The sequence below is a fragment of the Sminthopsis crassicaudata genome, chromosome 5 (assembly GCF_048593235.1).
Source record: "Sminthopsis crassicaudata isolate SCR6 chromosome 5, ASM4859323v1, whole genome shotgun sequence".
NCBI lineage: Eukaryota > Metazoa > Chordata > Mammalia > Dasyuromorphia > Dasyuridae > Sminthopsis > Sminthopsis crassicaudata.
This window is the reverse complement of record NC_133621.1, coordinates 203,139,018-203,157,593: the sequence shown is the minus strand read 5'-3', so window position 1 is coordinate 203,157,593 and position 18,576 is coordinate 203,139,018. Positions and strand designations below refer to the sequence as shown.

Here is an 18,576-nt window from a genome sequence, read left to right as displayed (position 1 = left end):
TTGTATTTATTCATTTTGTGATGACAATGTTTTTTCTTTTTTTTTTTTTGACCTCTAATTCTTTCCTTTTTTCCAATCATGTATTCTATTTAAAGCTACCATTTATTTTAATCATTTTTGTATTCTTTCTCTCTGGAAGCTTTGAAACATTTCATACTGATCAGTAATTCTAATTTTTAAAAGTTCACATCTATTATTGGGAATCAGTATCCCCTAAAAAAGCAGACTCTTATAATCACTTCCTCCTACCCTTGGAGTAAGATAATGGTTTAGAAAAAGTATTCTCAGGGATAAAAAATTTGCTTGCTTTATACATGTCTTTTCATCACAATCTATACTTTTAAACTCCTCTCTCTCTCTCTCTCTCTCTCTCTCTCTCTCTCTCTCTCTCTCTCTCTCTCTCTCTCTCTCTCTCGTCTACCTCAGAAGGATACAGATATTATAACTCTCCTGATGTCCTGATGTTATTCTATATAGGAGGGGAATCAGGAAAATGTATACATGTACAGAAGGGCTTGACTGTTGAGTATATGCTACCTAATCTTTGCTTACAAACAAATATACATATAGGCCTTTTAATCCATAGAAAACACAAATTGGCTCACAAACACCCATTGGGTTGGTGTGCTTAAAAAAAAAAAATTCCCATTGTCTTCAATATGTAAGTATACTACTTACAGTAGCCTCATGCAGAATTTTCTAAAGTTGTGCATACTCTCATTTGTTGAGTTCCACCTCCCTATCTAACTGTGTTAACCCATACTGCTAACCATCCTAAGCTACTTAAGGAAGGAAACTAATTAGAATATTCTCAGCTTTGCATTATCTTTTCCATCATAAATTTTTTTTTCATTAAGTGTATCAATAACCTTTACATATGTTTGTATGGTATATAAATCCTAAAGCGATTATGGTCAATATAAATATTTATTTTATCCTGTAATTACTGCTCCATTAGAATAAAATACATGTCAAAGAATCTTTTAATATACACATACATGAAATAAGAATAAGAACTGGACCTGAAATTTCATTGGTAGAGGGAAATCCAAGATAAGGAAATTTCCTCTAGCAAATCAGTTAGCATACCCTCTGCAACTTCTTAGAAAAGTTAACCAGAGCACTGAGAGTCTGTGATTTGTCCAGATCACGTAATTAGGAGTTGGAAATGAACCAAGGATTTTCTGATTCTGATGCCAGTTCTATATCCACCGCTACCATAACCACCACCATCACCACCACCCACCCACACACACTTTTAAAAAGACTGAATAAAATATTCTCTTTATTAAAAATCACCTTTGTATAAACATTATAAATATTTACAATATTAAATTTTTCTTTTTAAAGCCATTTAGTAATTCTTTTAGAATAAATGCATTTTGATAGTTGCTTCAAGGCAATCTCAATACCTTATATCAAAAAAAAATTTTTTGTTCACTGATTAGTTTCTAAATTCAACTGTGTATATACATACTGTCATAGAATAATTTAGTTCTCAAATAAAAATGTTTCTTCATTAAAGGGCGCATCAAATGTTGTACCATAGTGAAATTATTAAAGAACATACCTTCTTCAGTTTTCTTCATTAAATCATCAAGTAATATTTTTTGTTGTTCTTCACCATCATTAAAACTATATAAAGCCCATTTCTTTAACAATGTTTCTCCTTCACCACAGACATCTATTTCCAATAAACCAGGAAACCATTCTTCCATGAGAGAATCTATGTGATCTACAACTTGTCCTAAAATGATACAGCCTATATACAATCCAAGAAATAGATTCATTAAAATTATGCTCAAATGCTATATAGTTATAATTATACAGAGCCTTTATATAATTATCACAATATAGTGCAATACAACATAGTATTTGTGTTATTTCATATATAATTATATTACAAATAGTTTTTAATAATAAAATGAAAAATAAGCACATGAACCTTTCTCAAACAGTTTGAGAAAATAAATCAACTGATTTACCTTTTCTACATGATGGTGCCGTAATTTTCAAGATACTCTCTGAGCTGTTGTCCAAAATCGAAGATTCTACCAGACAATAGGCTTCAGGAGACCAATTTAGGTAGATTCCTTGTCTCCAATACATTCTGTTAGGGCGAAGGGTCCGTTCTAAAGGAGATTGCCAAAACTCTTATAACTTTCAATAATATATTTTACCAAAACCAACACAAACTTCCCCAAACAAATGACAGAAGTTCAAATTAGGACTCAGAAACTTAGGGTTGTTTTTTTTGTATTTTGTATTTTTTTTTACCCTGGGTAAGTCATTTAACCTGTTTGCTTCAGTTTTTTTGACTATAAAATGACTATATAATAACAGCATTTGTTGCACATGATTGTTGTGAAGATCAAATGAGAAAATATTTGTAAAGCACTTAGCCCAGTTCCTGCACAATCATTCCCTTCTTTTTACCCTATGATATCTGTGAGATACTGTCCCTCTCCTCTATGGAAATTTTAGCTGATAAAAATGAAACAAAATGAAATTTTACTTTTAAAAAATCATCTTAAAACATAAGTAACATGGTGATGACAGATATAGACTGTTTGGAGAACTAGATGGAGAAGTGCACATCAGATACATGTTTTGAAAGGACCTGTTTAATATAATCAAAGCAAAGAGTAAAGATTGCTGGAGGTATGAATAATAAGAGCTGCAGGTTATGTTTGTTTATTGGCTTATACAGGCGCAATAAGCTAAACCGTGGTTTGGAGAATATGGGAAAATTAATAAAGACTGATAGAATAATATCTCACAGAAAAGTGAAATAATTGGGTTTTACATCTTGGCTTAAAAGGAGGCACTGATTTGAGGGATTACAATAATAATAATAGATAGTATTAGTAACTAGCATTTATATAGTATTTTAAGATTCATAAAGTGCTTTACAAATATTATCTTGTTTTATTCTCACAATAACCCTGGGATATAACTTCTATTATTCCCATTTTACAAATGAAAAATCTAGAAAATGACTTTTCTAGAGTCACATGGTTTGTAACTGTCTGAGACTGGATTTTAACTCAGGTTTCCCTGACTCCAGGTCCAGTTCCTATCCACTGTACCAAGTGGATGCCAAAAAAAAAAAAAAATATGAAAGAAGAGTGGAATAGGAGAAAAAAGAGGAGAAAGTTGGATATAATAAGAAAAGTTGCTTGCAGAAGACAGAGAGCAGTAAGCTAATAGTGCTAAGTCAGATGAGATATCTGACCATTGATTGGCTCTGAAGCTTTTTGGAGAAGAGTTAAATCCTGTTCCTTTGTAGGGAACTAAGTGAATTTATTGCTTTCTGGGGCTTACTATAATGTAAAGAGAATTCTCTCAGGGATGTCTGAGTTGTTCTCTAATGATCTCTTTGCTTTTAAGGGGGAGGGGGATTCTCAGATCTTAGACACTTGGCAGCTCTCTAGATTAAGGGAACTGTTTATCACTGCAGTATCCTGCCAAAGGAGTTCTAAAAGAGTTTGTTACCGCATTAGCAGCTCAAGAGTAGGAGAAAAGCAGTTTCACCCAGCAGAAGGGCTATAAAGACTAGAAAGGAAATAGCAGAAAAGTGGTTTTTTTCCTCACCAATGATTCATGATAGAGACGTCTTCTAAGAGAACAATGATAACAAGACTTGCCATTCAGAGTAGTGAGTTGCTGTAGACACATGGGCACCTAATCTCTATTTTTCTTCTAGTTTTTTAAATGTGTGTCTACTTTTCTCTAAGGACACTGTGTGTAAAATTTATGGATGGATAATTATATTTTGATTATTCTTGCTTTGTCTTCTATTATTCTTATTATTCCCATATTTTCCAAGCAAGTATCCTCACTCTTGTCTGCTGATATAAATGTTGTGACAACTAATTTTGCATAAATAGGAAACACGTTGGTGGGGACTCAATAATTACAATAATGAATAATAGGAGTAAATTCTCCCCCCCACACACACATACCAGGCTTATCACTAGAGCGTTCATAAAAGAATCTCAATAGTAGCAATATAATGTGCCTCCTTTTCAGAACCCCAGATCTACTGTGAATATAAGTTGGGTAAGCAAATCAATCCAAACATGGAGAGTGGGAGGGCTACATTCTTATCATTACCCTGTTCATCTGAGAGGCTAGTGCTATGCCTAGGATACACATTTATTTGGGTTCTTTAGAGAGTAATGATTCTCACCTATATAGCTACTTATTAAGGTTCACACATATGAAGTATGAATAAGTGAGTTATTAACTCATCACTATAGATAATATTCATATGTTTTGATACTTTTTATCTCTAAATTTTAAAAATCCTCTAAGGTTTTATTTTCCTGGCCAAAGACTATCATCAATTTACTGGTATTAAATACATACCTCTGCCTGAGAGTATGTAAGGAGAAATTTCAAGTAATCGACTGATCAGTCTGGACCAAAATCCCATGGGAAAATAAGGCATTTCATACAACCTAACAATAACTTCAGAGTTTTCACAGTGTGGAAGTTCTATCACAGGTCTCTGATCACACAAACTAAAAGAGAAAAAAGGAAATCATCATTTTGCATTTTCATTAAAATTTTAATCACACCAACTTGTTCCTATTGAGGATAACCAGTACATTAAATACACATTTTTTTTAAAAGTCTAGTATTTCTATCACTTCCATAAATTTATTTGTATATAATATGTAGGGAGCTGTATTTGGTTAATCTGAAAACTTATAAAGCTATATTAGATGAAATATAAATCAAGCTAAATAGACTTATTAGTTCTTGTACAAAAAACTGAGATAAGGACACTGAGACAACAGGAAAATCAACTAAATTTTTTTTTAATTACAGGAATCTGTACAATTATAAAATGTTGGACAATTGCTTTACCTCTTTATTTTTTTGCTGTTTTATGTTAATTTCATAATACTTTCCCTTATGTGAAGGAAATCTGTAGAGCCCAGATATTTCTGATCTACTCTGCCATCTTCTCAGAATGCTCCACAACCCCTGAATTGGTTTTATTTATTTATTTATTTATTTTTAATACATATTATCATGTTGGGAGAGAAAAATCAGAACAAAAGGGGAATAGCATAGGAGACAAAAAGGAAAAAAAAAAAGTGAACGTAGAATGTGTTGATTTACATTCAATCAGCATGGGTCTTTTTCTACATTCAGAAGGCATTTTCTATCCAAAGGCTATTGAGATTGCCTTGTATCACTGAACCACTGAGAAGAACCAAGTCTTTCACAGTCGATCACTGCACATTTTTGCTATTATTACATACAATGTAATTCTGCTTGTTTCGCTCAGCATCAGTTCGTGTGAATTTTTCCAAGCCTTCCTAAAAACAGCTTGTTCATCATTTTTTATACCACAATAATATTTCATTACCTTCACATATAACAACTTATTCTGCTGTTCACTAACTGATGGACATTACTCATTTTCCAATACTTTGCTACTACAAAAAGAGCAGCACAATTTTTGCACATGTGAGTCCTTTTCCTTCCTTTATGATTTCCTTGGAATATAGACCCTGTAGTAGAACTACTGAGTCAAAGGGTATACACAGTTTTCTAGCCCTTTGAGCATAGTTCCAAATTGCTCTCCAGAATGATTGGGTCATTTCCCAATTCCATCAGCAATGCATTAGTGTCCCCGTTTTCCTACATTCCCTCCATCATTTATCATTATCTTTTCTTGTCATCTTAACCAATCTGAAAGGTGTGAAGTGATACCTCAGAGTTATTTTAATTTGCATTTCTTTAATTAATTAGTGATTTAGAGCATTATTTCATATGATTATAGATGGCTTTAATTTCTGTTCATATCCTTTTATCATATCCATTTATCAATTGGGGAACGATGTGTATTCTTATTAATTTGACACAGTTCTTTATATATTTTGGAAATAAGATCTTCATCAGAAACATTGATTGTAAAGATTTTCCCCAGCTTTGTACTTCCCTTTTAATCTTGTTTCTGTTGGTTTTGTTTGTGTAAAAAGTTATTAATTTGATGTAATCAGAGTTGTCTATTTTGTCTTTCATAATGTTCTCTATTCTTTAGTCATAAATTCCTCCCTTCTTCAAAGATCTGATAGGTAAATTATCTTTTGCTCTCCTAATTTGCTTTTGAGATCACACTTTATGCCCAAATCATGTACCCATTTTGACCTTATTTTGGTATGGAGTGTGAGATATAGGTTTATGCCATTTCAGACATATTATTTTTCAGTTTTCCCAACAATTTTTGTCAAATAGTGAGTTCTTATTCCAGAAACTGGAGTTTGGGGGTTTATGAAATATTAGATTAATATAGACATTGATTATTTTGTTATGTGTATCTAACCTATTCCGCTGATCCACCACTCTATTTCTTAGCCAGTACCAAATGATTCTGATGACTGCTGTTTTATAATATAGTTTTAGGTCTAGTACTCCTAAGCCACCATTCTTTGTATTTTTTTCCATTAATTCCCTTGATATTATTGACCTGTTTTTCTTCCAGAGGAGTTTTGTTATTATTTTTTCTAATTCCATAAAATAATTTTTTGGCAGGTTAATTGGTACTGAATTGTTTTTAATGTGCATTACTCTGGTTAATGATGAGGCTCATTTTTTTTCTCTCAAATGATTAATAGTTTGTTTTCTTTTTGAAAAGCTTCACATTCTTTGTTCATCCTTTGTAGATTGAGAATTTTTAATTAATTAAAGGAGTTTTAATGTATTTTAGATGTCATATTTTTATCTTGCATATTAGCCCATATTGTCCCTGTTCTATTTTTCAAATTAGTTTTTGTTAGTTTGAAAAATTCTTCCTTTAATGTATTCCAGCACATGCATAAAACATTCTTCTATTAGTAAGTCCCAAGTGAGAAAACTCCTTTTTATCAGTGTAGGTTTTTATCTTCTCTCCAATTTAAAGAAACTGTTTGGAATACTAGGAATTAAATAACTAGCTTAGGGTCCAGGTTTTCCTGGCTATGAGTTCATTTTTAACTCAATTATAATACATTGCTCTTATATTACATAAGATAGGGACCTAAATAAATTTCCAACTAAATAACAAACCATTTTTAACTAAGATTTTCTTTTTATCATAAACTTAAACATGAATACTACAAAATATAAATAAGAGAAGACTGTATATTAAGATAAAACTTTAAATATGTTGTAAAATAAAATGTATAAAAGTAAACATTATGGAAACAAAATTGCCCTGTTTGGCTGTCTTCTTCCGACTTTCCTTTCTATCCTATTACATATTTTCTTAATATTTCTTTGATGCATTTTTGTTCCCTCAAATAAAAATCCCCCCTTATACCAAATACATTGAGGTCATTCATTGTAAACACTTTCTTCCTTAGCTCCTATCACTTCCTCTTTCTTCACCCTTGTCTCATATAATGAAATGGCTTTATGCCTTTTCAGGGTAACTCCTTTACTTTCCAAGAGATCTCATTCCATCCCTCTCCCCCAAAATATTGTTCCTCTGCCATCCCCACACTTTCACTTATTTTTAATTTCTCCTTCTCTCTACTGATTCATTTCCCCCTGCCTACAAACCTGCTTTTTCCTCCCCTATTTTGAAAAAACAAAAACAAAAAACAAACCTTTATTTGCACCTTCCATCTCTACTAACTTTCATTCTATATATATTTTATCCCTTTGTTCCTCTTTATTCACAGGACTCAGATAGCAGATAGTCCTTTTTGCTCAAGAAAACCCTTGTAGATGGACCCTTAATTCAATCACCTTCTGACTTTTCCAGAAAATTGTACTTAATATCATCCTCACTCTCTTTGCTATCTTTAATGTTTCCCTATTCACTGGCTCTTTCCCTACTTTCCACATGGCTTCCCCATCTCCCCTTTATCCTTAAAAACTTCTAACTTGACCCAACCATGCTCACTAGCTATATGTCCTCTATGTAAAAGGACAGAAACTCATGCCAGATACCAGCTCTTAACACAGAACCTAATAGCTTACTAAGATAGATAAAAAATAAAAAATAAAAAAAATATATAAATGCTGAATGATTGAATAAGGAGATGACTAATAGATTCTTTTGTTACTTTGTCATCTGATTCTACTAGATCTGGGTACTTTTGTGACTTTTCAAAATTTGGCATTTCCAGGAATTTTATTTATCATAGTTGTCAAAGAGTACAATGATTCTTTATTATCCAAATTCAATTTTTTTTTTCAGTTTAGTTGTTTTGGACAGTAAATTCTGTCTCCTAATGTTTCTTCCAACATTTTTTATTGTTCATTGAAACAATGACTTATGTTTCTTTCATTTGATTTTTCAGAAACTTGTTTTCTACCTTCTTATCTAAGCTAATTTTTTTCTACTTCCATTTTCCTGAAATTTTCTTGCTTAATTTCTTATAGCCATTCTTAGAATCCTAACTAACAGGCTATTCTTTTTTTTTTTTTTCCTGAGGTCCTACTTGTAGTTATTATAGAGTTATTTTCTTCTGGTTTTATTGCTTGAATTTCTCAATCCATAATATTTTTGCCCTTGCATTTGAGCTTTTCTATTTACTTTTATCTCCAGCTAAATTTAGTGGACTGAGATTTTATGCTAGGGTTAAGATCTGACCAAACCTCTTGAATTTCTGGATAGTATGGGTGGTTCTTGCTCCCCCTCTGGCCTGGGGTCCTAGAACTCTAAGAACTGGGATCAGTGCTCACATTCAGCCTCAGCTCCCATTTTTCTTCACTTACTGATGGCCCTGGATTAGAGATAGTTTTGTTCCTATATAAGTTTTCCTTTCTTTTTTTTTTTTTTTTTTTGGCAAAATTACCAACTATATGTTGGCTTTTTTTCTGCTAGGTACCAAATGGATTATAAAAATCTGGCAGGCCTTCAGTACACCTCGGATAAGAATCCAAAAAAGAGTCAACACTCCCCAAAAATAATTTGACTTAGCTTATTTGTGGAAAGATTCACCTAACAATGACTCTGTAGGCATATAAATCTGTCCTCTTGATCAGCTCACTGTGAATTCTAAATGTAGTTTAATCTGTAACCTAACAAACTCCTTTATAGTTTATATAACTCTAAAAAGTTTATATGGCATCCAGCCTGGGTGACTTGTAAAAGATTCATTTTATTTGAATGATGCAATTAAATTGTACAGAAACATTCCATGGGAGCTGTATCCTTTATCTTCATATGAAAATTCTAATCTGAAAATCCCTGGAATGATAAGGGAACCTAAAAATCTCTACCTAAAAATAGTACAAATTGAACAGAATAATCCAACATCTGTCCCTATGACTATTATTCTGAGCGATCTTTTATCCTCCATAAATTGAGAGGGTGGTCTATAATCCTTGTTAATTAATGATGAAGGACTGTAAAAAAAATAACTGTACACTGGAAAAGAGAATGGTACCTGGAATTTTGTGTGTTACTAGACAATATACCCATACGCTTATAGGTAAAAAGTAGTTAAACCAGGCAAGCTAGATGGCATAGTAGATAGAATGCCAGCTGGAGTCAGAAAGATTCATGTTCCTGATTTCAAATATGATAACAGACACTTAACAGTGTGATACAGGGCAAGTCACTTAACCTCAGTTGTAAAATGAGGTAAAGAAGGAAACCACTGTAGTATTTTTGCAAAGAAAAGCCCAAATGATATCAAGAAGAGTAGAAAACAGCTGAAAAAGAACTGAACAGATATATATATATATATATATATATATATATATATATATATATATAAAATACACACACACACACACACACATATATATACCCCTTTTAAGATTTTCCTATAGTCTGTTATGACAGTTATATAAAATATAATTTATAAATATATATCTGCTTCTAATATATATATATATATTATTGTCAATCAGTATAATTTCCATATTTAAACATGTTAAGAATTATGCCAGAGTAATTAAAATTTCAATATGAGCATTTCTCTAATTAAAAGACAAGGACTGCAAATCAAGGCTTAATTTGTTTCATTGATTGGCTAACAGGATAAAAAAAAGAAAATGACAACTGGTGAAGGAGATGTGGGAAAAATCAGACATTAATGTATATGTTGGTGAAATCATGATTCCACTAGTCTATAGAGCACTTTTGGAACTTTGTCCAAAGGGCTATAAAACCATGCCTACCTTTTAACCTAGTAATATCACTCCTAGGTCTATATCCCAAAGATTAAAAAAAGGAAAAGAGCCTATATGTTCAAAAATATTTATAGCAGCTCTTTACTCGGGATAAACAATTGGAAACTGAGAGAATATCCATCAATTGTGGAAGGGCTGATTGTGATGGAATATTCTATGCTATTAGAAATGATAAATAGGATGCTCTCAGAAAAATCTGGAAAGACTTCCATGAAATGTACTGTGCACAAAGTAACAGCAATATTGTAAGATGATCAGCTATGAATGACATAATTATTCTCAGCAATACAATGATCCACTACAATTCTGAAGGATTTAGGATGAAAAATATTATCCATAATCAGAGAAAGAACTGATGGTGTCTGAATTTAGACTGAAGCATTTTTTAATTTTAAATTTAATAATTTATATTTTTATATTATTTAATAATTAATAATTTATTTTTCTTGAAGGTTTTTTTGTTCTGTTTTCTTTCGCAACTGTTATGGAAATATTTTGCATGATTACACATGTTTAACCTATATTGAGCTTCTTGCATTCTCAATGAGAGAGGTGGGGAGAAAGAAAGGAGAGACTCTGAAACTTAAAGTTTTAAAAGCAAATGTTAAAACTTGCTTTTTACATGTAAATGGAGAAAAATAAAATGCTAAACAAACAAAAAAAGAAATTTAAAAAAAAAGTATTGTACATATTTTCCCCAGGAGAATTTGTTTTTAATCATTTACCAGCATACCCCAGCATGTAATATTCCTTTAAAAAGTCTTATGGACTCTGAATTCACCATAGAGCAGCATGATTGAATAATAAGCTACATATTAAACTAGTTCCATTTCTTTGCTGTAAGGTAACAGTTATGAATGTCACAAGATCTGAAACAGAAAGAGACAGACATCTAGTACAACCTTTTTTTCAGAGAGGAAAAACGGAGGCTCACGAAAATCTAGACAAATTGCACTGCCTATTAGTGACATAGTCTAAACTAGAACCCAATCCATCTAATGATTGTTACAAAACAAAAGTGTACTCATTAACTTGCTATATATTGGTCAAGTCAATTAATCTCTCATGCTCATATTTCCTCATCTAGAAATATTATGGGGTTGAACTAGAGTAAATGATCTCTAAAGTATATCCTTTTTTTCTAAAATTCTGTGAATCTTTCTGAGTTTTTTTTTTTTTTTTATTTCAGTTAGGCAATTCATGTTCGTGATTCATCCTTCAAGAATTCTTCCCAAACAAAATATCATTATAATCAGTCTATCATTCTATATTCTTTCATTACATTTCTAGTTTCTACCTTATAGAATACAATGACAAGGAGAAGTATGGCTGGAAAAAAAATAAACCTTATAAAGCTTATCATGAAGCTTTACAGATGAAATTGAAAATTTTATCTAAAGAGCAAGAATGGATAGTACAGCACAAGTGTTTTACTGGTACCCTTAAGAGCAAACTAAAGAAATTTCTGATTAATTTACAGAAATTTGTGAACAAGAACCCATACTAGTGTAATCACAGATCTAGCAAAGCATTTAGTTCCACTGATGATCACATATACCATTTTTCTGCTTTTCAACAAGATGCAATCTTGAGAAAGACATACTACTTTTACAATCTGTGAGGCAGAAATAATAGTGAGAGCGAGGAAGGCAGTTACTTAATACTGACATCAGTCCAACTTCCATGATTTAAAAAATGAAATGAAAATTTATAATGTTTTATAATACATTTATATTTAGAGTTTACCTGCTTGGAACTAGTAAATGTTCTTCTCCTATTGGTAAAGCAATCTGAAATTTTTCCAGGAGTTTAAAGTACTGAGACATGTAATTCTTGGGAAATTTGCTTTTCTTTGAAAGGAACTTTTCCACATCTGAGCGTTGAATAATACCCTTAGGATATTTAGCAAATTCTACTTTCACTGTCAAAATCTGAAAGGAAAAATATTTACTTTCAGTGTTATAATTGAATTACATCTTCTGAATGGCTTCAACTCTACAATATTTTGTGTTTTATTCTTAAGAGAAAATGATCAGAACATTTTCATCTGCATTAAGAAAGGATGTTACACAAGGATTAAAAACTTTAGCCTGTAAGAAACAGAACATGGCATATGATAAAAGCATACTTGTTAAAAAATTAGAGAAAAATGGGTATATATTCTTTTTGCCTCAATCACTAACTCTCTCTCCATTTTATCTTGGCTTTTCAAGTTGAATAATTTGCCCCCAGTGTGGTAGTTGATAATGCCATGGTCATTTTTGTTAAAGGCCTCTGACAACACTGTTGTAGACATCATGCTAAATATCATGTGAACAAGTACACAGCTTTGTTTCACTTCCTTGGTGCCTGGGAAAGCTTGAAAGCATCATCCATAACCCGGAATCCAGGCAAATATGCTATCATCAAATTTATGTATGATACTGATAAACTTTTCTGGGCAACCACATTTCGTCCATAAGTTCCCATGAGTAACAGAATCAAAAGCCTTGTTAAGATGGATGAGTGTTGTATACAGTTCTTTGTTCTGCTCCAAGCAGTTCTTCTGAAGTTGTTGGGCTGCAAATACCTTCTCAACTGTTCCTAGGCCTTTTCTGGAGTCACACTGGCTCTTAGAGAGATAACTATCTTCCAGGTGAAGGATTAACCTATTAAGGAAAACTCCAGCAAGAACTTTGCCAGCAAAAACTAAGAAAGAGACCCCTCCTTCTCCATGTGATTGTCAGAGGACAATCTATTTCCTATCTTGTGATAGAGATGGACAAGGGAGGTGTGCCTGAAGTCCTGGGTGATGACCTTCTTGATATGTAATTTGGAAAATTTCAGTCAGTTTTTGTACAAGTAATGGACCCATTCTGTTAGGATTACTAGGTGAGAACTCAGGTTGTCTGGACAATTACAAGGTGAGAACTCAGGTTGACTTGACAGTTCTCTGGCTCAGACCTGTAAAGGGAGTTTACACCTTAGGAATCCTAGAAAGAGCAAGCTCATTGGTTGGAGTACTTCTTCCCAGAAGCCCTTGCATTATCCCACTCCCATTCTCTGGGAGGATAAAAGAGGACACCACTCCAGAGATAGGAGAAGTCTCTGCATTACATCAGGCCTGACGGGGCTCTCTTCAGGAAGGGAAGTCACTTCTCTGGACAAGAGTTAACGGCAACTGTCTGGAGACAACGGTTCACTACAAGAAGAAGAATCTGTCTGAGAGATTTGAGTAGACACAGCAGATCTCTTCCCAGAGAGCGATCTGGCAGCTTCTGGAGACGACAGCTCGCTACACCATTCCTTGTAAATCTTAGCTGGAATAGAATCAATACTAGGTACTTTGCCACAGCAGAAGAGCTTAATGGCGTTCAAACATCTCTTCTTCAGTTGGAAATTTGGTTAGAGAGGGATTGATTTTAACTAAATGTAAGCAGGCAATGGCTTAGCATTGAATGTCCTTATCACTAATCAATGTGGCTCCCTCAGCATTGAGTAGTTGTGATATACCATAGGTGTATAAATACGCTCATAAACAGCCTTAAGGATATCATAAAAGCACTTTGGATTGTTACTATCCATGTAAAATTGAATTTCATCTTTCTTATTTTTACTAAATTGAGAATCCTGCGACTCCCTAAACTTCCCTTGTATTTTACTTTTGATGGAGTTAAATGCTGTCTTCTTAGAGGGATAAACCATCCTGCTGGTAAACCCTCTGGAATTCTTGTTTTTCATTTAGCGGCTTCTAAATTTCCCTATCACTTTCATCAAATCAGTCTTGATGTTCAATCCAGATGAGTAAATGAAATATTATACACCAACTCTCTGAAAGCTGTCTACTTTATTTCTATTCCATTATTGCCAATTATGTGTTGACTCAACTTTCCCTCCAAGTTAGCTAGGAAGTGTTTCTGCTTAGACAAATGCTCTAATGTCCTGGCATTAAATCTTCTGGTAGTCATCTTGCCTTAGGGCTCCAATTTGTTGGGTTCAAATATTAGTCAAACTGCTTTCTTCCACTTAACCATCTCAAGCATAGGTCAAAAAAGATCAGATACAAAGAAAAAAAAATTTTTTCCACAAGCTACAATGCTACAAGCATTTTTGAATTCTGAAATTTGAATTCTGAAAAAAAATGTACAAAATCACTAGAAATGAGCTAAAAGATTTGTGTGTGAATAACAGCACTGTCATGTACTGCTTTTGTGACTCCAACAATCATTTAACCTCTATAACTCTCTGTTCCCTAGTATATAAAATAAAGAGGAAGTTGAAGATGTGACTTCAAAAGTTCCTTCCAATTTTAAATGACATGACTTTGAGATAACCATATATTAAGAGATAACTTTCCAATTATATGTTCACCTTAATATAACTTTTTCCAATATTTCTTTAAGTTATTTCCCTGCCTTAATTCTCTCCACTAAGCCACCAACACACCACTTCAGCCTCTATAGAGCTGCCATAGTGATATTCTTAAGCTATATATTACTGTTCTCAGTAAATGCCAGTAATTTCCTATTACTCATAAACTCAAACACAAACTCTTTTGCTGGGCACTTAAAGGCCTTTACCCTTTTTTCTCCAGTTTAATTTTTCAAACTTATTGTATACTATTCCCCTTTACAAATGTAAGGTTCCCATCAAGCTTTCATTCTTTCTGTTTCTCACATACAGCACGCTATGCTTTCCTGCATTTGTATAGGCTCTCCATCTTGGCTGGCCTGGAAAGCAGACCTTCCCTATTAATGCCTCTTAATATTCCATTTTATTCAAAGCTTATCTCAAACCGCACTTCTACATGAAACCTTTCTTGATCTCTCTTGCTATTAATGCCTCCCCCACACTCCACAATTAGTGTACAAATGACTAACCTGTGCCATCATTTTGCATAGCCATCTAGGTTCCACAAAATATAAGTCACTTAACTGCAATGCTGGGTCTTGGAAATGTAGCAGAACACCTGTAATGCAATTCCAACCATTAGAAAATTATGACTCCTAATATTTTTTATCTTTTTGTTATTTGCACTTCAGGATCAGTGTAAGGAATTCAACAGTGAGGAAACTCCCTTTACCAATGCATATCTGCAATTCTTCTACAACCGACAGTTTCAGAGAAATTCCTGTGTCACTAAGAGGATAAGTGACTTGTTTATATTTTAGAGAAAGGATATGAGCCTTGGTTGTACTGATTTTAAGGGTAGTTCCATATCCACTATAAAATACTGCTTCTCTACTGCCATAATGCAGTAATACTGCCATTACTTTGCAAACCATATAACATTATATAAATGTTTATTTGACATAGATCTTATATCTAAAGATAAACAAAAATTGAATATTTTTCTTTTCATCCAACCACTAGATGTATGTTATAACACATTCTGTGTCAAAAATAAGTTACAAATTTAATATCTGAATAATCCAATATTTAAATAATTTGGAGAAAGGAATAATTATTTCAAATTTTTATGAAAATATTTTTGTCAAGAAAATCAAGGAAATAGACAGAATACTACTTGCCAGCTCCTATCTCAATTCCTCATTTTATATTTCTAGTCAGATATAATTTCAAGTACATTAAAGTTGGATCAATAATTTTTTCTATTCTGGATAATGACATTCTGAATGTACAAGGCTTAGATCCTGCTGTTATGAGCAAGTACATTCTACAGCAAGTTATTTTGATATCTGGCAGCTTCAGTTTCCTCATTGAAAAAAAATGAAGTGATTGCCCTAAAATTGAATGACTAACAGAAAAACAAATCCTTAACTTTTCATTTCCTATGATTTGGTATTATGATTCTACAGCAGATCACACATGTATTCTATTTTAAGATGATCTTGTGAATCTTTTCAAAAATGGTTTATTTTATATTTAGAATTTAAGTTTCATTATTCAATGTTTTGATTAAACTTTTATTTTTAAACTCTGGGGAAAAAAGTAAAACCAGAATTTTTAAAAATACCTGATTCATTTAGGAAGTGAATTGCATGAGGAAGTTCATTCTCATCCAACTGTAGATGATTTTCTTTTACTAACTGTATCAATCGCTTCTGACTGATTACTGGAAATTCAGTAGGAACATTCTTTCGCTCCAGTAAAATTTTCTTCTCAAGTTCCAAGTAGCAATCTGGAATTAGCTGTCCTACAACAGGTTGGTCTCTGATCTGTGCAAATACCAGAAATGATGATAATTGTATGAATGAATAAGCATTTTTCACTCTAGAGGAGAAGATAATTGAATAACGTGTTCCAAAGTACTGGAACTCAGGATGCACCCCAGGCTAACTTCAGTAAATCTAAACTTAATCACACAGGGCAGAAGATGGACATTAAATAATTATAGTTTGAAACAATTTTAGAAAGAAAATCGGAGTTGAAGAAATTATTTGCTTTTTAAAACTCCCAAACACAGAAATGAAGGAATGAATAGATATAGACAACAATAGTAACAGAGTGACCACAGAAAGGACAAATTGAGACATTTCTTTCTAAATGTTTCTAAGATGACAGGGGTAAAGGTGGAAATTTGGTAGAGATAACACTGAAGAGGCAGAATACAGAACCTGGCAACACTTTGCCTACAGATGCATGCTTCTTTTGTTGAATACATAGGCTTATTTAGACAAGATTGTAATTTTTATTATATTGGCTCATTTATTATGCTAGAAATTAATGGTTTTTCCAATTAACTCTGCATTTTTGTAAATTTGTTTGTGGGGAGCATTTATCCAATACATCTTGTATCTTTGCATATAAACTATTAAATATTTTCCATATAGTAAATTTCAATAGATTTCCCCTTTCTCTTCTTACTAGGTTTTATTGGGTTATATAAAAATGCTAATGATTAGGTAGATTAATTTTATATTCTAGAAGTTTGTAATGTTATCACTTCAATTTAATTTTAGTTGACTCTTTAGCATTTTTAAAGTATATTATCAGATTATTTGAAAAAAGTGTTGTTTTCTTTACTGATGGTTATTCCCTCAAATTTTTTTTCATCATCTTATTTCTATAGGCAGCCTTTCTAGTGCTATGTCAAATAGAAGAGATAATGGTGATTATGTTTAATACACCCCTAATTTATTGGAAAGGATCCTAATTTATCTTTGTTCACCCATTCCTGATTTTTCCAATGCTTTTAACAGAAATAGGGGTTGTACTTTGTCAAAAGCATTTTCAGTATTTATTGATACAAACACATGGCTTTTGTTGATTTTTTTATTAATATTACTCAATTTTCCTAACATTAAACCAACTCTGTATTCCTAGTTTAAATCCAACTTTTTATACTAAATATTTTATTTGATCCATTTTTATACCTCATATATTAAGTTGTTGATCCTCATTCTGATTTTCTTCTCTATTCTCTCATTTTATTTTTAATCTTAATTTTTAAAAAAAGTGTTAACATTTGTTTAATACTAGGGATAGCTAATTGGGACAGTGGATAGAGCACCAGCCCTGAAGTCAGGAGGACCTGAGTTCAAATATGACCTCAGACACTTAACAGTTCCTAGCTGTGTGACCCTCGGCAAATCACTTAACCCCAATTGCCTCAGCAAAAAACAAAGAAACAAAACCCAAATTATTTTAATTGTTTTGTGGGCAAGTTGATTCTTTCCCAAACATTTTGAAAACAGCTATTTTTTAAGTTATTTTCCTCTTCTAGGGTTGTGCCTTGGTCATCCATAATATCATAACGTTCTTTTTTATCTTTTCTTTGTTGAAGAAGCCTCAGAATAAATTTCTTCTACTGTGAAAATCAAGTCAAGTTGGGGACCTTTCCTTTTCACATAGGCATTTTTTTTTCTTAAAAGTAGATCCTGAAGTTCTATACGGTGATTAGCCTTAATTGAAGCCCTTTCATTTGAAAGAAAAGAGAGAGAAACCAAAGGCCTTTTTTTTTCATCCTCAGATAAATCTGACAATGCCCTCGGTGGGAGAGACTAAGTTGCTTAGTTTTCTTACCACTAGAAGCTGAGTTTTACTTGACTCCTTCAAATGATTTCCTGCACTTGAGACAGCTGAGAGTTTTTTTTTTTCCTTCTTCTAAATCAACTGTCAGCCTGAGACTGAGATTTCCTTTTCTTTTTTCCCCTACTTAATGTGTAAGATGCTTTGCCTTAGCTACGAAGCCTGTTATTTTCAGCTCAATTACCCAGGGTATTTCTTGTTTTTGAGACAAAACTTTGGTCTTTCAACTTCACATATTTTTTTTTTCATTTTCCTCCAACAGATGATTTCTTACCATTGATTTTTGCATCCTTTCTTAAAAAAATCTTTTTTAAAAGTGGCAAAAAGTCTTTATTATACTAAAATAGATTTATATATTCAGAGTTTTCTAACAACTATCACGCTATAAATGGTGTTTAAAAATCCCATATACTTTAAAAATGTATCTTCAACTGGCTTCTTCAACTCACTTCAACC

At 32.6% G+C, this 18,576-nt stretch overlaps 1 protein-coding gene across 1 annotated transcript in view; it reads right to left on the bottom strand.

Annotated features, from left to right (window-relative positions):
- LRRK2 (leucine rich repeat kinase 2) overlaps positions 1-18,576 on the bottom strand; it is a 173,807-nt gene that overhangs the window by 33,974 nt on the left and 121,257 nt on the right. Inside the window, 6 exon segments of the mRNA XM_074269491.1 lie at positions 1,571-1,762; positions 1,986-2,132; positions 4,372-4,526; positions 11,896-12,080; positions 15,009-15,097; positions 16,106-16,307. Of these exon segments, the coding sequence (XP_074125592.1) occupies positions 1,571-1,762; positions 1,986-2,132; positions 4,372-4,526; positions 11,896-12,080; positions 15,009-15,097; positions 16,106-16,307 (970 nt within the window).